The sequence below is a fragment of the Drosophila virilis genome, chromosome X, assembly GCF_030788295.1.
Source record: "Drosophila virilis strain 15010-1051.87 chromosome X, Dvir_AGI_RSII-ME, whole genome shotgun sequence".
In the NCBI taxonomy this organism is placed as follows: domain Eukaryota; kingdom Metazoa; phylum Arthropoda; class Insecta; order Diptera; family Drosophilidae; genus Drosophila; species Drosophila virilis.
The window spans coordinates 12230001-12257195 of NC_091543.1; the positions used below are offsets into that span (position 1 = coordinate 12230001).

Here is a 27195-nt window from a genome sequence, read left to right on the forward strand (position 1 = left end):
GTTTGCAATGCGAAAAAAGTAATTATAGTGTTGTCGAACAATTTTTAAAGCGCCTAAGGTCTATCTTTGCAACACTTTACAGCACTATTTTCACAGCAAAAGAGAGCATAGTGTTGTGAAACAAATTTTGAAGAGCTCAATACCACTCTAATTCTATTAGGTTCAAGCACCAGTTCAATTCATTATGAGGTAGCTCAATCTATTCCGAGTTATATTTCGATTTTCTAGATCTAGTTTTAACTGCACTTCCAGTTAAGACTAAGTTAAAAATAGCTTTTAAGCCAAACTGCAATTTTGTATAATAAGATCAGATTTTCAGGGAAATATTTATGTTATCTGTCTAAATCAGGTTCTCTTTCTAGTTCCAGTTCTTTTGAGAACTTAGTAGCTGTAGTTCGAGAACTAGATCAGTTTGGAGCTCTGAAAAGTATGCTATGCTAGCCGAAAACGAGACGAAATTGATGTGACTTGCAGCAGAGTAAAAAAGCGGTGAAGAGTTTTCTGCGGACTCGACTCCATGGGATCGGGAACTTACCCAGCTTAATGCGACGCTGCTTGAAGCGCTCCGCGAACGCTTCGAGCTCGCGCGGATCGGTGTCTGTGTCGGGATGCAGGCCAGCGGCTGCCACAGCCGCCGTTATGACAGGATGATGTACCGCTGAGTGTCCATGGTGCCCTGTTTCCATAGAGAAGTTGGCCATCAGTTTGGGCCGTGTTTGGTTTGCGTTAATATTTACCCGCCGTGTGGCCACTTAACGTGCCCGGATGGTGGTGGCTCATCATGTGATTCATACTGTGATAGGAACCGTGCAGGTGCTGATGTGTTGGCGTTAGGGGCGACTCCGATATGGGGGCTAACGTTGTCATCGAGCCCGTCGGATCCAGCATGTCCAGTTGATCCATTGAATGGTGCATCTGCAGATGGGCCAAGAACCAAAAGAAAAATACGTTGCGCATGAGGATACCGAGAAATATGCCAAACATCGATATATCCATTCGGCATTTCAGATTTGATAACCGATTTGTGCAAAAAAATAAAACTTCTATTCGGAATCGAATCGTGGTTGTCTCTCTAAGGAACTTTAAGTCCCATATTCTGACAGTTCCCTTCAGTTTGACTTGCCTAACGCATTCTTCAAGGCAGCAACAACATCTTTATATAAATATATATATACTTATAGACATATATATATATATATATATAAATATATACATATACAGAAATATAACATATGCATGATGGTTACTTACGCGCAGATCTAGTTGCCGAATTTTCAGTTGAATTTTTCAGCAAATTGCAATTTGAAGGCATACTCAAGGCCTGCTCAAGAGGAAACTGCTTGTCTCTGGTCATATATACACTCATCTCTACGTAAGACTGATTGACTGACTGACTGATTTATTGACAGTCTAACTGATTGACTGACCGAATGCCTGGTTGATTGTCTGACTGATTGATTGACTGACTGACTGACTGACTGACTGATTGACTGACTGACTGACTAATGGACTGACTAATTGACTGAATAATTGGATGAATGATTGATTGACTGACTAACTGACTGATTGACTGATTGACTGACTGACTGCTGACTGCCAGCTGACTGATTAATTGACTGATTGATTGACTGACTGACTGATTAACTAATTGACTGACTGACTGATGGATTGACTGATTGACTGACTCATTGACTGAATGATTGATTGACTGACTAACTGAATGATTGACTGATTGACTGACTGCTGACTGCCTGCTGACTGATTAATTGACTGACCGACTGACTGATTGATTAAATGATTGACTGACTGACTGACTGAACGACTGACTGACTGTTGTTACCTCATGAGACATTCTACGCGCAATTGTGAAAAAGTAGCGGAAATCGGCTGCCTGAAACATTTTCTGCTTAAACATATTTATTCATAGTTAAAGTAGGAAAAAAACAGACTTCTTGTTTAGCATTAGCTCAGATTACTTGGTATAAATCTAGCATATAGGCAAGGCCTTTAATCCAAAATTGTTTAAAATAGAATCGGAATACGTAATCCGGAACATAAGTTAGAATACTTGAGTCTTGATTCCAGGGTATCTACCAATCAGGCATGTTGACAATGTGAATAAAACAAATTTCAACTCTCAATCAGAACAAAAGCTTTCAAGCTGTTATTTATTGAATAGATCGAAGCTCAAAAACGTAATCCCCATGGCGGGATCAAAATTTTCGTCCATCTGAATAGTCGATGAATATGGCCCAAAGTTAAGGGCACAGCTTATGGGCCATTCAAATAAATGGCTTAGACCGGTGTCTAAATAATTAAGCCTAACATAAAAGTGGCATTCAAAGTTGAAAAGTATCTATATATATTTAAATATGTGTTGTGTGAGTATATTAAGTCGGACAACGACTTGCTACTAATTAAAGCCCAGTGGCAAAGCTGGGTGGGGGGAACCCTTTGCTTTATGGCATCAGCAACAAACAAAAGAAAACAAAAAAAAAAACCTGCAACTTGAGCGGAAATTCTAGTTGAAAAACTGGCGCAACTTTTGGTAACAAGCAGATGAGTGTGGCAGGTGATGGAGGAGGAGGGGGGTTGGGTGGTAGACGGCGGGCTGGCACTTGTTACAAAATCTTTTGTGTCATGTAGCTTTAATTGAACGAGAGACGAGGCACAAACACACACACACACACACACACACACACACAGAGAGACGCAAAAGTTTGAAAGGGTCTTAACTGAATGAGACACCCAATACGGCAGCAAGGGTAACTAAGGGGGCAAGTGGCAAGTGTGGGGCGCAGCACAGAGACAGAGGCACAGGAGCACAGGACATTGCACACAACTCTTTTGTCTATGCATCAAATATTTATAGAATTGTTCAATTATTAAAACAAATATGAATAGCAACTAAAAAGCATGAGAGGCAGCCATTGCTGCTTTGACTCGCTCTCTTGCTCGCTCCCGCTATCGACCTCCCGACCTTCCGCTCTCTCGCTCTCACACTCGCTCCATAGCGCTGTTCTAACGGCATAAAAAGCTCATGCTTGCTATTGCTCTCGCACTCGCACTCGCAATCGCTGACGCTCTCAGGCTCTTTGGCTCTCAGTCTAGCTGTTGTGTTTTTTGCCCATGCTTCTAACCATTTTGCTTTGTGTTGCTTTGTTAAGCATTTAAACTGATTACAGCTGAAAAGTATGCAACAACAAAACGCCAATAGCCAGCAGCCCAGACCGCCCAGACCGCCCAGACCGCCCCCAAACTCTGGGTGGGGCACACTCATATTTATTTATCTTCTTGAATGTGGCCCAGCCGAAAACTAGCAAACGATATGTCTGTGCGTCTGTGTGTGTGCGTCTGTGTGTGTGTGTGTGTTTGTGTGTAGAAAACATACCACGCCCCCTCATGCGAGGTTTAGAAATGGACACAAAACTTGGACACGTACACAGGCTATAAATACATGGATATACACACATACAGGGTGTTTCTGTGTGTGTATTTGGGCTCTGCTCTGCGCTGTGCCAATTATGTAAAACTCTAAAATGATAAGCAGGCGCATGGGGGAGGCCTACGAAAAACAATAAGACAGCAACCGACACAACCGTGACCAGCCTCGATGTATATAAGAGACGTCAACTGAGAGCAGTGAGAATGTAGGGGCAGACTGGAGAGCGGGCGGAGGGAGGGAGGTAGGGGGCGTCTAGGTGGCACTGCTTGCTATAAAAACTACAAGAGCTGGCCACTGTCTGCTGCCCGCTGCCCGCTGCCTGAGCAAACACAATGGCAAAGTCTTCAATTATAAACCAATCCCAAAATTAGTCTGACTGTTATTGGTTTGCACCCTTGGCACTCTCTCTGAGGTGCGCGCACTCGCTCACACGCGCTGGTCTGCTGCGGCGTAGGCTGCTGTTGCTATTGCTATCTCTTTTCTGGCCATGCGCAACCACCCTGCGCCGTGAGAGCATGAGCGCAGCTTTGGCCTATGCGCCAGGGTATGGGCTGGGTGGGGGAAGGGGGCCGCACAGCGTGCGGACAGCGACTGCGGCTGTGACAGCTTCTGCTGCTGCTGCGACGGCTGCGACGGCTGCTGCTGCTGCATTGTGGTTGGCTGAGGCTTATGCAAAATTCATTTGGGCAGTGCCCACGAAAGCAGACGATGCGGGGGCGATGCCGTTTGCTGTTTACGTCGACGTTCACGTACACGTTGCCGTGGCCAGTGTTGCCCCATTTCATTAAGCGCATAATTTGTAATTAATAAAATTATGCAGAAAAAAAAAAATATATATATATATATATACATATATATGAGCTATGACATTCCACGCTAGATGGCGCCAGCCAAAGTTGAGCACAGCGCAAATGATGAGCAAACAAATGACAATGGCTGCCGTTAGCCAGAGCGAGATGGCTGGCGTGTGTGGGTGTGGCGTTTAGTTGTGTGCGTCCCACAGCTGCGCTAGCTGCGTGGGTGTATATACGTGTGAGTGTGTGTGTGTGTGTGCTAGATATGCATAATCATTAGGCAAATCAAATGCATTTTGGCAATGCCAAATAAAAAAAAACCCATCAACTGCCCGGCCTAAGCCGAAGCTTTGCACTCGCACTCGCACGTGCACACACACGCACACACTCACACACACATTCGCATGCAGATGCGCCCTCGCACTCACACGAGCGCGCTCTGCCGCTGCTGCTTCGTTGTGTTGTTTCGTTCAGTGCGCCGCCATTTTGCTTTTGTTTTGCGCTTTGCATTCGTTTTTCTTTATTTGGCGTGTGTTTATTTTGTTTTTGTAGGTTGGGAACGTTGCGCGCTTCGCTTCATTATTTATTAACAACTTAGCCAACATAATTTATTTATTTGCCAGTTTGTTGATAAACATGTGAGTGCTCAGCGTGCGCTCTCTTTTTAGCTAACTCTCTCTCTCTCTCTCTCTCTCTCTCTCCCTTCCTTGTTTTTTAGCAATTTAGCCATTTGTCTGTCTGTCCGTCCGATTGTTTACGCGCAAATGACCTCATTACATATAATGTAATTTGTTCCTGCCGCCCGTTTTTCACGTTCTCTTTATTTCTCTGTCCGCTGTGTTTTTGCTTTCATTTTTTTTATATTTGTTATTACCCACTTTTGGCATAATAAAGCGTTTTTGGCGCCATTACCTGCTGCCGGCATTTTCATTTGCTTTTTCTCTTCTTCTCTTCCTCTGTTTTATTTTTTTTTTGTTTTTGTTGCTGTTTTGTTTTGTTTTCGCGTCTCGCATGCTTTGTTATTGTTCATTAATTTTTTAGCATTTTGTTAATTTGTTATGGCGCTGGCTGCTCCGCTGCAGACAGCTGTTAATATAGTTATTGACTGGGTCATATGTGGGTTGGCACAGGTTTTCGGAATGTTTGTATTAATCGCTTCTCACTTCCAGAATACTCAAGGACAAATTAATGCATTTGATTTGCCGTCGTGTCGCCGTATCGCCGTGTTGCCCGTGGAACGGGCACGAATGTGCGCGCCAAAGAAGAATCGGCAATTAGCTTTCCACAAGAGCAGAAAACGAAAACAGCCAGGGTAACGTTAACGAATGTGCCACAAAAAGGAAAATGAAACAAACAATAGCTGCAGAGCAAGCAAAACGTTTACAAACATGACCCCAAAAAGGAAAAATAAAACACGAATTGCAGTCACTCGATTAAGGAGATGCCAGTACGTAATATATGCAGCGACGTTTGTGGCAAACTTCTATAAGTTAAACGTTTACGAATAAGCCACAATAAAGAATTGAAAGAACATTGTATTGATATGTTTGTATTCATCTTAGCGGCTCATATGAGAGCAAAACACAAACAGGGAATGTACATATATATATATATATAGAAATATAAATATATATATATATATATGTATGTATGTATAATATGTGCATTCCACAAATGCTTTGGAGTTAATTCTTGTTTGTTTAAAAACAATTTGTCTATGTATGTGCTTTCTCTGATTGGATACAATCTTTTGGATCTAACAATCTAACAATTTGGAGCTCAAACAATTACAGACGGGGGGCTGCATCATTATTTCTTACGCTTCTCGACGGGCTTCAGAATTTGGAAGGAGCACATTAGTGTCTCGTCCACGGACATCATGGCGCCCGCATTATCGAATTCGCCGCAATAGTTTGGCGCCGAGAACAGTGTGACCAGCTGGCGTTTGGCAAAAAACTCGTAACCATCCTCGACAACCTGATGGGCTCGGCATATCAGATCTAGATCGTGCTTCTGCAGGAATTTGCCAACAACCTCAGCGCCAAAGGTGAAACTAACGCCGCGATCATTTTCACCCCAGCCAATGGTGTCCTTATCGGGATCGGACCAAAGCAGATCGCACAACAGTCCCTGATCGGGCACATCCGTTGGCCGCATAATCCGTTTGATCTGCTCCATGGAGGTCAGATCGGGACTCAGTCCGCCATGGCAGCAGAAGATCTTCTCATCGACAATTGCCACAACGGGCAAACAGTTAAAGCAATCCGTAAAGGTCTTCCACAATTTAATGCTATACCGTCGCTTGCACTCATCGTAGAATCCATAGATGCGATTGATGCTGGCGCACTCGTGATTGCCGCGCAGCAGAAAGAAGTTCTCCGAGTACTTGATCTTATAGGCCAGCAGCAGGCAGATGGTCTCCAGCGATTGCTTGCCGCGGTCCACATAGTCGCCAAGGAACAGATAGTTCGATTCCGGCGGATAGCCGCCGTATTCGAACAGCCGCAACAGATCATAGTACTGGCCGTGTATATCGCCGCAAATCTTGAGCGGCGCCTCCAGCTCGAGCAGTATCGGCTGGGCTAGAAATATTTCGCGCGACTTGAGGCACAGGCCGCGTATCTCCGTCTCGTTGAGCTGCACGTTCTTGCCGGGCCGGGCTGTGCGCACCTCCAGCAGCCGGGCAATGATATTATCAAGATTTAGCACCTCGGCCATGTCAGCAGGCTTCTGGCCGGGCTTGCCGAACTGCGGCTGTCGGTTTAACGCTTGGGACGCCGTCGGAACGATGTTTCTCTGACCGTCAATCCCCCTCAATACACCTTAATATAATCTTCCTATCGCTTATATAATGTAATAATAATAATAATAATAATAATCCAGTTCAACGCTCAGAAATTGCCTGACTTGATTCTTTTTTTATTTTGTTGTTGATTTTTGTTGATCTCTATCAATTGACCGGGTACCTGATATGCCAATGGGTGTCCGAACAGATTGCAGTCTTCGAAAATTTGGAATTTTAACTGGGATCGAGACGAAGTTTTGTTTTCCTTTTTTTTTTTTGTTAACTTTCTTTTTGTTTTGTTTTTGGTACCCCCCTGAATTGAATTTTAAAACCAGGTCGACTGTCACCCAACACACATCCTATCCAACACCTCGCCCTGTTTAACCCTTATTTGAAGTATACATCAAAATTATTGCGTTTCTATCGAATGATATTCGTCCTGCATTCATATTGCTTTCTGATTTGAGCTTTTCCCAAAAGCCTTTTTCATTAGTTCGGCAACATTTCCGATTGCCCATATCCCGCTTATCATAAATTTCCTCATTCTGTTCTCTCTCTCTCATTCACTGAGATTCATTAACTTATCTTTCAGAAAGAATACAACAAATACCTGATGCAGATAAAAGAATATTTTCAATAGACAATTCAATTTCATTTGATGAAAAGGTAGGCCTACTTAATCACCTATCACAAGCCCAAAATAATTTATTTTATTAAATAATTACACTGCCTCCTTGCATATAATTTTCTTCTAGTCATGATTATCAAAGAGATTAACCTGAATGCTTTGAACTAGCGCGTGCTGTAACACTCAGCTTTTGGCTGCAGCTCAGCGTAAGGGTCTTCTATGCGCTTCTCAGCTTTATGAAAACTATCTCAGCCTTCAAGATGTGTGTGGAACTTTGAGAGAGATTGCGCCGGCTTACTTTAAGTTAATCAACCAAATGAACTTCCCATTTGGGTGTTTCTTCACTCGAGCCCTTAGTTTGTACAAATTAGTTGCAATTTGTTAGGGGCTGTGCATTAGGGGTGAGTGTTGAAAAATTGCAGTGTAAACAAAAAGTTGAAGTGGCAATTTGTGTGGCGCAATTTGCAAAAGCAAAAACCGAAAATCAAATGCATTTGGGCTAATAATCAGTGTGGGGAGGATTGGGTGTTGGTCGAGCACCTGCACAAGAGACCTGGGCCAACTAGAGGGGGTTGGTGAGGTCCAAACAGAACGCAAACAAGCATCGTTTATTTTAGGAAACAAAAGACCTCATTTTCCATTTGTTTAAGCCGAGTGAAAAAGCGAGAGACGCAGCCAAAGGACAACAAAAACAATGGCACGTAGCTCCTTATAAATGGATGGTCCTCCCATTGTTGTTCGGGTTGTTCGGGCTGTTGCTGTTTGTTGAAATTAATTGGTGTTACACAAATGAGTAATTTTCAATGTACATAAATATTTGCACAAATTGCAATTTGCCGGCTGCTGCTGGCGCCCACAGGCCAACACAGAGCACGGCCGTACCGTGGGCCGTACCGGAGTTTTGGGTCTCGGTTTTCGAGAGCTGTTCAAATACAATTTTTATTGTCAAGCGTTAATAATTTGAACAATGAATAATATGTACGGTAAGCATCTGTTATTATTCCAAACAAATCAAAACAAGTGCACTAGGGCGTCCATAACCGACAAGGCGTGGCTAGCAACCCTCTGACACCCTCCGGTGCGGCCACACAAATCTTCATAAATTGCAACTGCCTGTGCGGCGAGGGGTTAGGCCTGATGAGCTGATGAGGAACCCGAGAGTGGGCAAAAAGTTGACAGTTGGGAATTGAGACAAAGTGCGAGAAGTGCTCGTGCCGTGTCCTGGCCCTGACAGAAAAGGGGTCGCATTCGCCGCCGCCAAATGGGAAAATGATACACTTTACTTTTTGGCTACGGCGACTCCGGAGCGGTGCACACACACACAATCAAGAAACAACAAATTGCCACATAAATGTGGGGGGTTGGTTTGCCACGTAATAGATTTTATTTTATTTTTATAACGCACAAGCAAAGGACGACGGCACGCAGCACGCGGCAGAACGTGTCCTTACCTACTTTTACTTTTACTTTCTGCCTCTGCCTGTCGCGTCGCCGTCAACACAAGAGTTTTCTTCATCTTTTCTGCTTTCCCCCCCCCCCCCCCCCCCTGCTTCCCCTCCTATATCCTGGCAGCGCAATTCCCAGGATATGCTTACACTGCGCTGCAATTTGAAATACCTGGGCAGGTGGTTCACCTGTTCCGGGTGCACCCCGCACTTGACGATTCCTCGGCATATGGCCAGGGCTTGCGCTTGCAGATGGACGGAACTGTTCTTTTTAACAATTCTTTAAAGTCTACAAAGTTTGAGTTTCGCTTTTGAAACAGTTTTAAACTAGGAACTGGAGTGCAGGGTATATGGCTAAGAAGGGCATATTGGTTTTGCGACAGGCAGCAGCAGGCAGAACAGCATAAAGTCTATTGATATATTCGATAAATTCGATCGATAAATATCGATTTTGCGAATTGTATTGTTGAGCATCAATCAAACAACTTAAGCGATAGATATACAAATCTAAGTTCCCGTATAGGGGATATTATATACATATTATAAATATCTCAATTTATGGATAACTCCCCTAAAGGCTTCTCTTTTGCTATATACACACATGTCTAGGCACTGAAAATCAGACTATGATCAAGTATATATATCCCATGCATAGGGCGGGACCAGGAGGAAGCAGAAGCACAGCATGAAGCTAGAATATTTGCAAAGGCAGCGTATCGCTGGGCGTAGAGTATCTACTGGTCGGACCCCCTCGACTCAAGCATTTGCCCTTTGAATAGAGCAAAATATGAAAGCTGCATTGAGACGTTAAACTTAATTTGATTATAGATGAATAAAACTTGTATTAAAACTAAACGCTTCAAATAAAAGTATTATAAACATTGCAGAGGACTATCAACTTGAGCTTTAAGTTTTTACAGTGTAGCCACAACTGCCAGGCGACTCAATATTGGAGCAGAAGCGGGGCAGGGACAGGGGCTGGGGCTGGGGCAAGTCAGCAGTCGGTAGTTTCAGGGTTAACAGCTTATCAAGCGCCACCTGCAGCACCACCAGCCACAGCCTGCCCGCGTTTTGCATCTTCTTTGTTTTCATTTTTATTTTCAATGTAGCTCGTAATTTTTTACACATTGCGGTCCCAGCTTAACTGCGCTGCCGTCTGTTTTGCCAGCGTCTACGGGGAGACATATCAATATAACCGGGCCCAGCACACACGCACACCCAGCCCCTCGTTTAGCTGAAGGAACAAGTGTAATCGTAGTACACGTCGCACCGTACCGGGCGGGTGCCGCGGGGCAATAAAAACAAGAGAAAAAAAAGCAAAAGGCACAACGAGCCGGCAAGGACGATCCGTACACGGGGGACCAGAGTACGGCCCAGTAATAGAAAATACTATTAATGCTGCTAGCCGGTAAGGATTTTCGACGAGTCGATGTTGGCCCGGGAATGGGAATGGGAATGGGACTGGGTATGGGGTTCGCCTGCACAGCTTTTCGGGCGACATTAATATGTAGATGCATTAAGTACATTATCCGGGGTTACAACCTCGCAACATGGATGACGACAGCGACAGCGACAGCGACAGCGACAGCGACAGCGTAGACGACGACGTCGACGATGGGTTCGTGTGCCGACGTGTGCCGAGCGCTGAGTACCGGCAAACACAAGGTAAACGCCGGAGTGTGTGTACCTTTACCGTGGTGCAAGAGTTGACATTTCGAATGCAAATTCGATTGCTAGCCATTTTTTAAGTATATTAATCAAAGCGTCTAAATAAACGATTTATCGAACTTATCGATAAATTTCTGATCGATAAATCTCTGTCAAAGTTCACAATGCTTCAGTAAATAATTGAAAAAATGTTGGATAAAATCAAAGTTGAAAATCTATCTTCTTTTTATGGAACGCACTCGCTGCTTCACGAATGCAAGCAACTTAAGCTATTCACAAATTATTGAAACTAACGAGTAACATTCAAGCTGAAAGAGTTGCTACACTTGCTACAATTTATATTCTTGCTATTTGCAGAGCTTACAAGATTGAAAATTTTACTCGTTCTGTTGTTAGACTCGTCCGTTTTGAATGTACTCGTTACTTTCTTTGGGCAATAAACAGATGTATTCGCATGACTCTAAATATAACTTGTACGGTAAAAAATTATTAAAAGAGTTGTTAAGAGCAGCTTTTTACTCGTTTGGGTTTATTTTACTCGTTTATTTTCTCGTTCATTTGGTCGGCAAGTCCGTTTGGAATGTACTCGTTACTTATTGAATGCGAGCGAGCGTGCGCCAATAAACGAATGTATTTATTGGACTTTAAATAGAGCTCATGCTGTAAGAGACTTTAAGCCATTTATGCCAATATTCGTTTTATTTGCGTTTAGCATTTGAAATCGGGCTTGGTCCCAGTGTGCGAGGGTTCGCACAGGTTGTGCCGCACGCGACGAGGGGTGCAAAATATTATGATTTATTTTTATTATAGCGGGTAAAGTGGTCTTTACAAGCATCAAACAGAGGCGTAACAGGCGGCTCATAGCCCACAGCCGTGAGCAGAGCAGGGCAACCACCGCACCACCGAACCAGCGAACCACCGAACCACCCATTCGAGCGCCCAGCAAAAAGGCAGTTAGTTGGTTAGCAAAAGGTACGCGTTGCGCATGAGGATGCGAATACGGATGCGAATACGGATGTCGATGGGCTCGTCAGGTGGCTGGAGGCGTGGGGGCGGGGTTGTGCACAACTTGTTAAATGGACGGGTGGATTTGCACTTGCCGCGCTGACTGTTATCTTCATTTTTGCTTTCAGTTATATTGCCTGGGAATTCCTGTGGGAGTTGCCGGCGTGCCCAGCCCAGCCCCTGCTCGAGCCCTTCTGGATGCGGCTAAAGCCAAATTGTGTGCTTCTCTGGTCGTGGGCATAAAAAACAAGCAACAACAACAACAAGCAACAACAACAACAAGCAACAACAACAACAAGCAACAATGCCAAATCGAAAATGTATGTTTTTCGCATTGACCATTGAAATTGCATTAATGCTAGAGATAGAAAGAGAGAGAGAGAGAGAGAGAGGAAGCGGGAGAGGGAGAGAGAGCAACAGTCATTGCAGCATTAGCCACCCCTCGGTTTGGTTAATGGAAATCTGCGTATAATCCCCATGAATTGATAAGATGGGCGGGATAAACTAGTTATGGCCATTAATACGATCAATTTGATGCTCACTTCGCTGTAAAGTAAATAACAACCTTATTGCACATGCTGGAAAACATATTTGAAAAGCATTGGAAAAGCGCGCCGCAAAGAACTCGAGAACGCATCCCCCTCTCACAAATCCACCACCCCCCCTCCGCGCCATTTGGGCATGTCTAATGGTGTTTGTTACCCGCCTTTTGGTTGGGCATTTGTAACTGATAATTGCAAAGTTGTTGCCAGTTTTATCTGGAGTTGTTTCCTCCCACCACCCATTATTCCCAATCCCCCTCACAGACGTTGCGCTGGTTTTTGCATTAAGTTTTACATATGCTCGGTTTTTCCAGGCACTTGTGCGGAGGGGTTAGCTGTGGGTCAAGTGATGCGTTGATGTGCATTTTAAGCAGGTTAACCTGTTAACTGTCATCGCATCGAAAAAGGGCTAACAGCTGCCAGTTGGCCCCAACCCCTCGACCTGCTGGTGGGGGCGGGCCGCTTGCCAGGTGCGCTCCGGGCAATGGGCTTAGCACATGCTCGGCTTGAATTGAATTCAAAAGTCAACACATTAGCCTCATTTAGTTCCAATACCAAGATAGGATTTTTTTGCTAAGTCCAACAACATATTAAAATACTCAAGTTCTTCTTAGGATTCCACAAAGACAATGCCCAGGAAAATCTATTGGAGCATCGGTAAATATTATGACTTAGGCCGGGATATAATGAGGTCTTGCAAACTTACATTTACCCACAGCCGAGTTTCACTTTCAGCAGCTTGACTCTATTTTAAATTTTTTAACAGTTTTTCCTATTGCTATATATATTCTACTTCGAGTACTTTAAGAAACCGACTATTTTAGAAGCTCGCATATTTTATCGATAGCTAACGAGCTTATGCTTCGTTTATCGATAAGTATCGATTTTCTACTCACATTACTTTAAGAGCTTGTAGATGTTATCGATTAGTTTCGGGTTTCTACTCCGACTATCTTAGGGGCTTGCTGTTATTATCGATAACTATCGAACTGTTACTCCGATTATCCTAAGAGCTCATTGATGTTATCGATAAGTATCGAACTTTTATGCCAATTATGTCTTGTTGATTTTCGTGAAGTCTACTTTTGCTAACAAGCGAAAGGCTGAGGGAATTGAATTGAGATTGTTTGTGTTACTTTCGCGCACTTGTGACAGAAACCCATTCTTCTTTCCGGTCCCCAAATTAATTTTTCTTGCTTCTCCACGGCAAAAACTTACGTTTACAAATGATCAAGAAATTAATTGAATTTAAAGCAAATAAAGATCCCTAAGCTTCAACACGGCCCGTGTAGTCTGGGCAAATGTGTACGTTTATTGAGTTTCTGTGTTAATTAGATGTCCGCGTGGATGTACTCAAATTTTCAGCACAATTCCCAGCAATGCACTTGTCAGTCGCAATTGCCAACATCAGCTGAAACATTTGGCTAACAGCTAACTGCACTTAGCCAATCGCAAATCGTGTTAAAAAGCAAAGTGGAAATTGAATTCGCTTTTTGTTGTCCCTTTTTTTTTTATTTGTTGCTTTTGTTGTTACTTTGCGGCTTTCGGATAGTTCACAGCTTAAAGTAGAAAAGTACAAAAGTACAAAAGTGCAAAAGTATTGTAAGCTGCAATTTGTGCAATCAGGACTTAAACGCGCACTTAATGTTGCATGAGCTTAAATCGACTTTGGGGCTGGGACTGGAACTGGGACTGGGGTTGTAAAATCAAATTACGTTTAAATGCACTGGGCATGCATTTGAAAAATAAATGAGCAGGTACGTTGGCGAAATTGCAATCAGATGCCGTTTCGCGTCATTCGCATTTGTCATGTAATTGCACAACTATTTTCAAATGCCGGCCAACCTGGCGTATGAGTGATGACCACGTCCGAGCTGAAGCCAAGCCACAATGGGTATTTACTTTGCCATGGCCTCTCGCTCACACCCACATCCACACCCACACCCACACCCACACCCACGTCACATTTTGTTGGTGTCCATGTCATCAGACTGGTATTACATGTCCACATTCTTGCCTGGCCGTCTTGGCCGGCTCGTTCGTGCTGTCTCCACCATTTCGATTGTCTTGCAATAAAGAGACAACGCACCGCACACAGACGCAGCGCTGAATAATTGATGATGCCAAGAAAAATATATATAAATGAATCAACGGAACGCTACCAAAACAAACTCAGAGCCCAAACCACACCAAGTCCAAGCCCAATCCCAATCCCAGCCCAGGCTCTACCGAGCTGAGGCGGACGAGGACATGGGACTTGGCATGTGGTTGGAAACGGGCCGTAAATTGTCACTGGATGACACAAGGCTTTCTACATACAGTACGCGATACACACACGAAACCCGCTTAACTTTCACTTGGTAAGCTGCAAAAAAGAAAAGAAAGAGGTGCCCGACTAGGAGACGCCCTGTTCGCTAGTTTCCTTCCAACCTACCTACTTCCCTTTTTGTCCAATTTTCTCTGGAACGGGGCCTGGAATCCGAAAAGTGAAATATTCTTAAGCTGTATATGCTAAACGAGAATCTTCCTGCCAAGCTTGGTGTGTCCAGCTCTAATCATTTTCGCGTTAATCCCAAAATTGATGCCTCAAAATCGATATTTATCGATATTGAGGGGACAAAAGACAATCGTTTTGCATGGGAGAACGTATATTTCTGAGATCAATAGACGACTCATTTCGCCTTTCCGCCTCTTTTAGACTTATCGACTTATTTGTGGGTCAAAACAATTTGCAGGGTATGGCAGAAGCAGGCTGCTAAGCAAAGTGAATGCATTATTAATATGAAAATCGTTGTGTATATATACTTTAGTTTTTTTGTTTATGTTGTTCTTATTTTTTTGGTGTTTGGCTATCGTTTTGTTATGGTGCAATATTTAATACAACTGCATATTTAATCATGTCAATCTAGTGCTGATAAATACCATAACAATCGATAACTGGGACGGCGAATCGATAAATTATGCATGCGTGCAAAGCGGCCCAAGCTATGGCAAATAGTTGGCTGGATTTGTGGATTGATGACAGAATCGAACGTTGTGAAAGGGCGCAAGAGAAACGGGGAACGCGATTCTTTGTGTCTTAATCAAAGGAGGAAAGAGTGAGGGGGGAGAACAAATTAAATGCTCGAGTAGTTGCAGCTGGGAAGACTGAATGTCAGTTATGAAAACATAAATTGAGAGGGACATAGAATGTATTCGAGATTGTCCAGAAATATATTTATACTATATAAGATACTTACAGAGAACAGGAAGAAAGTGAGGGGGAGAGAGAATTAAAGCGAAAGTAAACAGAATCAAGCTTGCGAGGGTTAGAGCGGAAGAGTAAGAGAAAGAGAGAGAGAGACAGAGAGAGAGAAAGCGAAAGTTAGTAACAGTAAGAGATGCCTATAAGTAAATATAACTAAGAATGATAGTTAGGATAGGCCTCAAAAGGGATCGAGAAGCTGTTAACAGAATATTGTAAAGAATTTGGAATATACCCCGATAGATCCAGATATGACATACTGAATTTGGACGAGCCGGATAGCATCTGCTTGGTATCGGGTCAGGTTTCTGGGTGCAAATATTTGTTTTAGAAAAAGGAAAAAAAGAACAGCCCACCATTCCAGTTGGAACTACAATTTGGTGGTTCTAGCGGCTTGCACTAAGTGGATTTTGATTGCGTGTGGAGTGGCAATGGAAAGTTAACGATATTTACCAAATAATGTGCCCACTTCTTGGCGGGCTGCTCTATTTTGGTCACGATATGACAAAAAAAAAAAGAAACCAAACACACATAGAAAAAATCAAACAGGTGCACTAAATGAATTTCAATATGATAAACCACTTGTGGTTGCCGGCAGGTGCACGGTGGCGGGGTAAGGGACAACGGGGCAAGGGTTTGCGGGTTGCTGCCGCCGGGCATGGACTGTGCTGCACCCCTTGCAGCGGGGTCATGGGCGTGCGTGTGTGTTGTGTTGTGTTGTGGAGGAAATGATTTGAGGGAAATCGAGCCATATGTTGCGAATACTAATGGATATGCCGGGGACCAGCGCTAGCCGGGCTGGTGCGGCCGGAAATATGAAAGTGTAATTTAAATTGAATTAAGTGTACTGTTGTTATTCTATATATACTTATATAAATATATATAGATATACCCTGTGCCCATTCAAAATGCGTGGACAGGGTATAATGGTTGTGTGTAAAAGGCGGCAGGCAGCATCGCAACCCCACAAGCTGTCCATTAATTCTTGAGCCTGACTAGCTATACACATACTATACATAACCTATACCACTCGATATCTTCACCCATTTGAATGATATCGATATTTATCGATTTTCAGCAATTCCCGAAAATTATGAGACCCGAATACACCAAACTTGGTGTGCAGGCTCTCATATGGCATATAAGTCTTAGGTCACATAATATCTTGATAAATATAAAAATAAATCTAGGCTTCAATCTGACAGATAATAGTCTAGCAGTAAGAAGAAGACACTTTTAAGAGAGTTAAATATAAAAGTAGATGGAAACTGGAAACTTTCTATTGCTGTTCATTTTAATTAGAGCTAACTAACTGGCGCTGCGCCCAGGGTATCTGCAAGTCGAGCACACGCTCTGACTTGTTAGCATATTATGAAGGGATGAGCTCTATGTAAAACCACCCGGTGGCTAAAACTTTGCCATGGTTGTTGTTCTTGTTGCTGTTGCTGTTGCTGTTTTGGTAGCTGGTGCAAAATCTGTGATAAATGCTTGCAAAGTGGCCAGCTACTTGTCCGCCCCGCCATCCCCTTGCCACTCAACCTGGACCCGCTGTTGCCCCCCCCTCTTTCTGCTGCTGCATCGTTGCCCAGAAAATTGATAATATTTATTGTTGTTGTTGCTCTCATTTGTAATTGTTACAAATGCTGGCAACCTGTCAGCCCACCCCTGGCCGTATGGCCGTATGCCCCCCGCCCTCATTGAATTTTATGATGGATATGATTATTTTAATTAGCATTATATTTGGCTCTCATATAATATATTTACCCTTTTCGTAGCGCTCATAATTGGCTTTTCATATGCTCGCAAAACTTGCACATTTTGTGGCTGGCCAGGAACGAGAGGGCAAGGGCACGTTGTCGTAAGAAGGGGCGAAGGGGAGGCGGTTGGGTGGGTTGCTCTACCGTAAATTACTTTAATTTAATGAGTTTTTGTTATGTTTTTTACAGGGGGGGTGGGGCCTGGGGTAGGGGAATTTTATGGCACTCGCATAACGCTTATGACACATGTTACCGGAATTGATAGACAGCAGCCATCAAATCAAGTGGAAAATTTTAAACTTACATTTACCAAGGAGGAGGGGGGGGGGGTGTGTGGGTTACTGGCAAAGAAGGGGTGCGGCAGGGGTTGCTGCCGGAACAGGTAAAAGGCAGCGGGATCCATCAGAACTTCTTCAAAGTTGGTTAGATTGCGGCAATGGAATGAAACTCAAAGTGGAACGGTTGGAATGAAACTTGAAACCAGTTGGGATTCCAAATGTGAATTTAACAGAAGTCAGGTGGACGGAGGAGTAGAATAATATTAGTGGAAAGTTTTGGAAGGGAAACGACATTTAATAGAAATAATAGCATGCAAGTAAGTAGAATGGAACTAATTGGAATTGGAACAATTTGGCGCCATATTGAATGAATGAAAGTGAAGTTAACTGAAATTTAAATGAGTTGATAGTTTTCTAGGCAGCTATCAGAAAAGCTCTATCTGGGATGAAGAACTTAAATTATAGATGCAGATTGAGATGAGCGTAAAATAGGTCTTAAATGAATGTCTTAAGAGTGGAATGAAGTGGAAATGAAACAAACTATAATATGTGTATGCTCTACAGCTCGCAGTTAATGTTTTTTATCTTTTGTATTCATAATAATTAACATCATTAAGCTAATTTATTTATTTTCAAAATAACGTAGTCTCTCCATAAATTTAATAAATAAATGTCATCAGCAAACTTTGCCTTTTACTCTAGGATTGCAAGCAGCTTATCTCGATCGAACTTGTTGAGAATTACAAGCGACCGCGAAGCTAGCAAATCCATATTCTATGTATCGAATCAAGGTACATGCAACTACAATGAGGAAATGCTTCAACATTAATAATATAATATAAGTACCCAACCCAATATAAACTACTTTTCGACCGATCGTTCCCATGGCATCTATATGATATAGTGATCCGATATTGTTAGGATTTTGCGTACATGTAGGGATTACAGTGAAATTTGTAAATGGCGAGTTTGGTCAAGATATCTTGAAATATTAACAAGTTTTCCATACAACAACTTAACTTTCGACCACTCGCTCCTATGGCAGCTATATGATATAGTAGTCCGATATTGATAGGATTTCGCAAATATATGGGCAGCATGCTGAAACTAATAAATGCCGAGTTTGGTCAAGATATTTTGATAAACAAAAAAGTTTTCCATATATTGACTGACATTCAGCTCGGATAAGTTGCAACAGCCTGGATGTTTGTTTCTTAGAAATCTAGACTGCAAAGTGTTCGATGTCAGGGCTGTGTTGGAGGCAAAGCAACAGGGGAAATGTGCGTTCAGTTATTTAAAAGCATTCTCAGCTTATTCATAACATGTGTTAGAGATCTACAAAGTATTTGGTTATTTCCAACATCCAACTTGACTCGAGAAATGGCAGCAAACCACAACGCTGGTGCCAACGGCAAGTCCAGGCCCAGCTCGACCATGGACGAGCAGATGGGCGACACGGAAAGGGGCGGCGAGGAGGACTTCTCATTTGCCCATTTCGAGCGCCAATGGCGTCGTTATCTGGCCAACTTTGAGCGCCGGCGTTTGCAATACGCTGATTTCTATTATGGCCACAAGGAGACGCTGTGCGGAATGGAACTGAACAGCAGCGGGCACCAGGACAGGCAGGATATGCAGGACATGCAATTCCAGGACGCCGTCGATGCGGCTGCCAATGCTCTATACGATGCCCAATACAATATGGGCGAGGAATATCGCTGCTGCAATTGCAATTGCAACTGTAAGGGACAGAATCCAAACGGTCGCCGGCTGTCGTCTACCCCACGCTGAGGACACCTGCAACCGACTAGGTCATTCTCACTGACCACCACCAAACAAAACAAAAAAAAAAAAAAAATAAAACCACAAAAAACCACACACACACACACACACACACACTCTCTCGCACACACACATGAACTTAACACTAGTCTCTGACTATCGACGAGGAGCAAAGAGCACCATCAAACACGACCATCATCACGAAACACAAAATTTTCACAAATTGTCAAAGTTGTCGAACTGCAAAAGCCTAAATATTTGACGTGGGATACCACGTCAGGTATGACCAAAACAATAAATTTGATCAACTTTCAAAAAAAAAAAAAAAAAAGACCAAATGTTGGCGGAACTGCTGGCGGTGCTCCCACCAGGCGCCAAGTCGCGCAGCTCTTGTCCTTGAATGTGGAGCATATGGCGTCGGGTCCTGGGAACCAACAGTCCAGGCCAGCGACGCGGGCCCGTCTAATCAAGCCATCGAAACCAGTTTGCTGCCTATTCAAGTACTCTTCGAAATACATTTAACCAAATGCCAAGTATCATGCATCTTTTTTATCGGGGCGGCAAGCAAATCTGTCGCCGATTCCATTCACGGCTCGATCGAATTGCCTGACCTTGACCATAAATATGTCAGTTTGTTTTTGTGCTTAGTTTGAAGCCGATCCTACCTCTAGGCCATAACAAGGTAGTCGCTTCTCACCAGAAGTGAGTCGGTTGTCTTTCAGGAAACTTCTAGTTCTTTCATCTCCCTGGAGTCGCCTCAGCTTGAACCTATAACCACTTGAGAATTAGAAGCAACGAAAAGGAAACTAGAAGCAATGAAAATGCGGCCAGACATAGTCTCGAGCGCACATGAATCCCTAGAGTATCTCAGAAAGTATCTCAACTTTCTTTCGTTGGACTTTTCAGTTGCCCTCACCTCAACTGCACGTAGTTACAATATAATACTCTAATCAATATACTCCCTTTAACTGATATAGCATGACTGTATAGCATGACAATTTGTCATGTCAGTTGGCGAACCTTTCAGTTTCTGTATGGAGCTCTGGCCAATGGCCAGGGAAAAGCTATAGCCAACTTCTGACTCAAGCTGAGAGGATTTCAATATGTTCAGAAAGTAATGAGCTTCCGTAGTTAGCCAAGGTGGGGGTGAGTGGATTTTATTGCTATTGCATTGGGATGCTCAAGTCCCAGGACAGAGTGGAAGGTTGTTGCACCTGAGACCCAAGGCGGTAACCCGAAACGAATAGGGTAAAATTCTCAGACTCAAGTGTGTGTGTTGCGAGTGTTTTGCTGAAAATTAAAGCACACACGGGCGTACGCCAAAAAATGGTATGGGAATGGGAATGGGAATGGGAACCACAACCAACCACCGGCGGCGACGGCGCGTGGACAGCGCGCATTTTCGTCATGCTCGATTGTGCCGAAAACAAGTGGCATTACAACAACAACAACAATAATAACAACTAGAAGTGGAAAATATAACTACTGGCCAACAACTAGGCGGAGATATAGAAACAGGTTGCTTGTGTAATTTGATTACAATCAACTTCTAATAGAGTTCCAACCACCAGCCGTACCGGAGCAGCGGGTACCCACATGTCAGACCGTACAGAGGAATCGTCAAGGCGTATGCCACTTGTGCTGCTGCTGCTGCTGCTGTTGCTGTCCCTGCCCCTGCCACAGATCAAATTTGAGTACAGGACTCTGCCACGTCGACAAGCGGACGAGGAGCGTGCGGTACGGCCGGGGTAGGGCCCGCCCCGAGCTGAGGTAGCGCGGTGCAATACAATTAACGACACGAATCATGATGTGCTTACCTGGCAAACGACCGTCACGTGGCCCGTTCCCAGAAGGCTTACACGTCACAATTTTAATTTTATTAAAGAAACATTTCAAATTAACCACACACGCACACACACACACACATATATATATATAAATATACAACACGCATGTGACCGCCAAAAACGGAAATTGAAGTTGTCGCCGTTGTCATTGTTGTAGCTTTTTGTTGTAATCAAAATGACTGTCATAAAATGCTACACAGCTAAACGGATAATATCCCATATCCGACATACACACAAACACGCATACACACACACACACGCACACACAGGAATACCCGCCCACAAGGTGGCCAATTAGAAGGCCACAATGCAACCAACCATTTGACATATACGTCTAATTCCCAACAATTCGCTGAAACATTTCCTTTGCAATTCCCGCTAAAACGTAGAATTTGCTGACCTCTAGAAATTATTCCATTGCCTATAATTTATATACTTGCCCATTTCGACTTAAGTTTGTTCCGTATTCAAGCCTTATTTGTATTGAAATAGTGTTTCCACGGAAATTGGTTAGCAAAGAGCCATATCTTATATATATATATATAAGATATAAGTTGTATATATGTTCTTGATCAGGACGAGATCGAGCTAAATCATATTCAACTATTCGCCTGTATGAGCTTCGCTCTCGTCGAGGGACTTGGCATTTGAAAGAGTTTATCATTTGGCTGTTATCGATATCTTATCTCAATTCCATAATATCGATAAATATCGATTTGGGCACATGATTCCTTAAGCCGAACTCGAGAATTACAAGTATATTGTAGTTCATTTGCTTAAAAACTAATTTTTAAATAAATATTCGAAGCATATAGTTTTGCTAATTTCTTCAGCGAAACTCACCTGTAATGGACGTTGCGGGGGGCCACTCATTGTATGATGATGGTACATCACATCGTGCTTGATTTGGGAGGGCATTTGGCTATGTACATGCTGGGCTTGGTGTTTCTGTATGTCGACGGCGGCGAGGGCTTCCGCTCTGCTGAGTATGCCGTCGTTGATACCCGCAAAAATATCACCCTGTATCGAACGAGAAACAAAGTGAATATTAAATGGCAATTAGGCACATATCGGTGAGAAAATACTTGAAAAATATATATGTATATATATATATATATAAATATATAGATTTGAACAGGAACTGGAAACATCAAAAGCATACGAAGAAAAAACAAATATGACAAAGATGGAGCCCACATCAAAAAATTTGGCATAACTAGGTAATATATCTTGAAAAGATCAGATCAGATCAGATCTGTCAGCGTATATCGTATAACAAATGAATCGAATGTTGTTAAAGTAAGTTGATAAAGGTTTTTGTTTTTTAAATAGAACATGAAAATCAAGTCAAACTTTTTCGTGTCTCTGTGTGTGTGTGTGTGTGTGTGTGTGTGTTTTGTGGTGGACTTGGATGTGTGTTTGACTGTGGATTAACTTACATTCTGACGTGCTGACCACGAATTGCATAATAGGGAAGCATCTTCTAATAAACGACTCTGAAAAGACGAGACAAACAAGGATAGTATATGTATGTACGAGTTTTTACAGGGATAACAGGGATAACATCAAATTCGAATATCAATTTGATTCATATGCATGTAAATGTGTATGGGCGAGTATATACAGTCAGATCACCTGATGAGGGGATCAAATGAAAGCACACGATATACTGCACATTCTCAATGCTATGTAGCATCAACAGGATGAAGCCAACTATCTATCTTTATAAATATGTATATTTATAAATTGAATTTTATGCATTTGCTTGTTAGTTTACCAGTTGTAGATGCGGAGGGATTATTCAATTTTAAAAAAATTAGTTAAGCTAATTATATATTCTTATTATAACAAGCTAGGAAAAAAAACTTAACGAGTCTCCCATTCGACTTTTGTTTATTTTTACTTATCGCTTACCATGTGGCTCAAATAGATGTTACATATATGCCATAAACATTTGAGCCGCAATGCTGCCAGACTTCAGTAATATGCACATGTGGTAGCAGGAAATGATTCTTTATAAGGGGTTGTGAGATATGCTTCCTAAAGCCGAATACAACATTTCTGAAGCTGTTGCATGATTTGCACATCTTATTGCCATAGCTTACCGTGTGGTCTAACTGCTTGGTAAGTATTTGCCATGAAAATTGATATGACAATGTTGCCAGAGATATGCTTTTTAAGTCGAAGACAACATTTTGTTAGGTATTTGCATATCCTTTACGTAATATTAGCATAGCTTACCGTGTGGTTCAACTAGGTGGTAAATATGACATGAATTTTGGGATCGCAGTGTTGCCAGACTTCAATAATATGCACACGCAACTATTGCCAAGATTGTATACAAATTGTCAGATATGTTGCTTAAAGCCGAAGACAACATTTCTGAAGCTGTCGCATCATTTTCACATCTTGTGCTTGAGTATTGATTTCTCAGTGACCGCCGGACCCACGCCAACTACGGTTGCAAATAAATAATTTACAAAAATATCTTGTCGCTTGTTTGGTTGCCGGCAATGTTCCGATGTCGCCGCTGTGGTCCTTATGCCGTCAGTCATATCGATTTTATATGCTGGCAAGTGAATGCCAATGTGTGTGTATGTGTGTGTGTGTGTGTGTGTGTGTGTGTGTGTGTGTGTGTGTGTGTGTAACGCGCACGAATTTTACAGTTAATCAATTATTTAGATGCGCACAAAACTTGAAAATGCGACGGCGACGGCAGCAGGGAGCAGGACAGACAGGACAAACAGGACACGCAGGCACATGCCAGTCGCTCATTTGGTGGGCGAAAGTTGCCGCAGCGAAAGGAGTAATACCAACAAAACGGCAATTACAATGGCTAGCAAGGACCTTCGGTCAGCACTCGGCGCGTCTCGACGACGGCTTCGGCTCACCCGCAGGACGACCGCAATAGCCGTGCGGTGGCCATTCAAGAAATCAAAATGTTGCGCATTTTTAATGCACCTTGCTTGCGCCACGTTATCCTCCGACAAGTGCAGCGTATCCTTAGCCATTGTCCAGTGTGCCCTCAATGTTGGGCGTGGCAACTGTTTGTTTGCCCTGCTTGCCCCATTTGGACAAAAACACTGGCCGGCTAATGGCCATAATATTTCCCTGCCAGATGTTGGCAGCGATCCAAAAACACAGCCCCTGCACAGGACACGACCACAATAAATACCGATTGCCGCACAGAAAGGACTACGCTCAAGTGTTGTCTCATCCCCCCCCTCCACCATCCAACATGCTCGGCATATGAGTACAAATGGCTAGTTCTAGCTAGGCAGAGCCTGCCGCGATGGCTCAATCTCACGGCTCTATTTGCAGGATTCATTAAAACGTCAATCGGCACGCCGCTTGAAAATTGGAATAACCATCTTGTAGCTGGCAATTAAACATACTAGGCCCATAGCAAATCTCGTCCTATTTAAGGGTCTTAGCCCTTAACCCATCGAGAAACCAGCCAAAAAACCCAAGCCAGATCATAAGCTCCTGGTCGGGCCTCTTGCCAAGCAATCAATCCCTGCCGCAGGCTCTATAAATGTGTCATGAGATGTGCTAAGCAGAGTATAAGAGATTTTTCACGGTATTAAGCATAGATCGATCTCTCGATCTGATCCCTCTGTTTGTTTCCATGCAAAGTAGTAAAAACTTTCCGTCTTTTTGTTTGCAAATCAGATCGGCAGAATATACCAAGAAGCTGTCTTATCAACATCCGACTACCATATCAAAAGGAACACGTCGAGAAATGCGCTTTAGATGTACTGTTGTCCTGGTCCGTTCGGGTTTCTGCCTTCAGACATGTGTCTTTTTAGATTGTTTGCTGTTGGGCTACGGATTCGGTTTTAGGTTTCGTTAAATATAATTCAAGACTGCAGCCAGAAGGCATTGCAGAAGTGATTCGAATTCTTAAAGCAATGCAAAAAAAAGTTAATTAAGTGAAATGCGATGGGCAGATCCATTTAGCAAAAAGTAAGGGCAACTGCAACAACTGAATTCCAGAGCTAGTCAAAGACCTGGCCATCAAATATATTTAATTGCATTAAATCATGCACAATAATTACTACAAATAAGGCAAATATAAGCTGACAGGCATTTTAAGCGGACCTAGCCTAAGCTAATTGAAACAACTTAAGTGGAATCTATTTAAAATGTACGTATCATTAATAAAAAAAAAAAAAACAAGTGCCTGGTCGCGGGCCCGCCACAAAAGTGGCAAATGATTAATTTGTGGCCTCGCCCTGAAAAGTAGGCAACGGTTTTTTTTTGTTTTTGGGGTACGCACGGAAATAGCAAAACCGTTGCTTTAACTAAAACGCCTGGCCAATGCAGGCATGAAAACAAATTAATTTATGAATTAATATGCGCAGTCATTCATCAAATTATCGCCCAGACCGACACCGAGCCACCGCGCCGCCGACTGGCCCAGAAACGTGGCTTGGCCCAAATGCGAGTTTGTTATTTCCTGTGTGTTTCTTGACCTCACTCGAGTGTGGCTGGCTGAAGAGAGAGTGAGTGAGTGTGTGTGTGAGAGAGAGAGAGAGAGAGAGGAGAAGGCGGCTGGCGGGCGGTTGGTGCTTTAAGGCCGCAGTGCAGGTTGACACTTGGACATAAATTCTTTATTAGTGTTATAAATTAATCAAGCCAACTGCTGCCTGCTCGCTGCGTCCCTTTTTGGATGCTCTGTTTCTTTCGCACTTAGTTTGTTTGTTTTGTTTTATTTTTATTTATTTTTTTGTTTTTTTTTTTTTTTTGCTGTCTTGTTATGTGTTATTTTCACTCTCGCTCTGCACGCGTGTGTGTGTGGGTTACTTTTTTTTTATTTTTTTTTTCTGCTTGTCAGCCATTTAATATTTATGATGTGTGTAAACAGATACGCAATGAATGTTGAATGAATGTTGAATTTTATCGATTGCGTCGCTCGAGTGCAGCCAAAAACTAATGCAAAGTACAAGTAAGAGTGCTCTAAACGGCGCTGAACGACTATCAGATACCCTCAACTCAGCGCCTAGCATTTGCTACTCCTCTTCGATTTGCTTCTCATCATGACAGATGTTTTCCTAAACATGCTTTCCTTTGGTTTGGGGTCGTTGAGGTAAGCTAAGCAAAATGTGAAATGTGAAATATTTGTAAACTGTATATACCACACGAGAGCCTGAACAACTGATAATCTTCAAGTTATATAGAATATACATATATATATAGATAATTTATTGTTCGTTTCAAGTCTAAAGCTCTGATAGTTTGATGGACGAGCTCACACACAGACAGGCTTTAATTCAGCTCGGAGTTGCGAACCGCAACTTATGCAGCTGAGGGGTGACTTCAGTTGGCAACACCGCAACAAACGACAAGTTGGCAACACAGCTTAAGTAATTTTGTTGCGCCAGGTGGCAGCGCTATTTTTTGTATTTGTTCAAACACTTAACTGCCTGATAAGCTGCCTGTTAAGTTAATGTTAAATTTGAGGAAAGAAGAAATCCATGAAATTTTAATTTAAGTTAAGAGAAAATAAAGCAGAAAACGAACGTAATATTCAAGCTGAATTTTCTTTAAAAGTATTATGTTGCATAATGAGCTATTATTGCTTGGTCTTGGCATCGTTTGAGGAGTATCTGGGCGACATTTTTGGATTTTCTATCTATCTTTAGCTGTCCTGCTCTGGCGAACTACTTGTACTTGACAGACAGTCCATTGTTGAATCGATTGTTGTTGGGATCAACTCAGGCAATATATTGGACATTGCTTGTGGCCACACGAAACATTTTGGCAGGCTGCAAAGTAATTATTGCCTTCTTTTACATCTATTTTTGAAGGTATAAAATTTGAATGTCTCAGGGTTAACATTTGATGTAATTAATCGAGTTATCCAAACTTTCAACTGGAATTGTTGCTAAAAGCCAACATTATATGTTTGCACTCTAATGTGCTCTAATGCACACTAATGCACAATGCAATTAATAATAACTGAGCAAAAATGATTT

At 42.7% G+C, this 27195-nt stretch overlaps 2 protein-coding genes and 1 long non-coding RNA gene across 9 annotated transcripts in view; all 3 read right to left on the reverse strand.

The window, feature by feature from the left end:
• acj6 (abnormal chemosensory protein 6) overlaps positions 1–27195 on the reverse strand; it is a 36926-nt gene that overhangs the window by 4080 nt on the left and 5651 nt on the right. For 5 of the 7 annotated variants that reach the window (XR_011416430.1, XM_070208376.1, XM_002057344.4 and 2 more), the window contains exons 3-6: positions 22657–22713; positions 22061–22237; positions 738–915; positions 536–676 (exon numbers count right to left, since the gene is read on the reverse strand). Coding sequence is in view for 6 of the 7 variants with exons in the window: in XM_070208376.1 (XP_070064477.1) it covers positions 536–676; positions 738–915; positions 22061–22237; positions 22657–22713 (553 nt within the window). In the remaining variant the exon portion in view is untranslated. The remainder of the gene's footprint in view (positions 1–535; positions 677–737; positions 916–22060; positions 22238–22656; positions 22714–27195) is intronic. The other 2 variants (XM_015169937.3, XM_032439990.2) reach the window with 1 other exon arrangement.
• Pp1-13C (Protein phosphatase 1 at 13C) lies at positions 5796–7348 on the reverse strand. The gene has a single exon (XM_015170242.3). It carries the CDS (start codon positions 6955–6957, stop codon positions 6049–6051), a length of 909 nt encoding a protein of 302 aa, XP_015025728.1. The 5' UTR covers positions 6958–7348; the 3' UTR covers positions 5796–6048.
• LOC138911772 (uncharacterized) lies at positions 23131–24036 on the reverse strand. The gene is made up of 3 exons (XR_011417415.1): positions 23459–24036; positions 23323–23389; positions 23131–23257 (listed from the first exon to the last, which is right to left on the reverse strand). It is a non-coding gene; the product is annotated as an uncharacterized lncRNA (long non-coding RNA).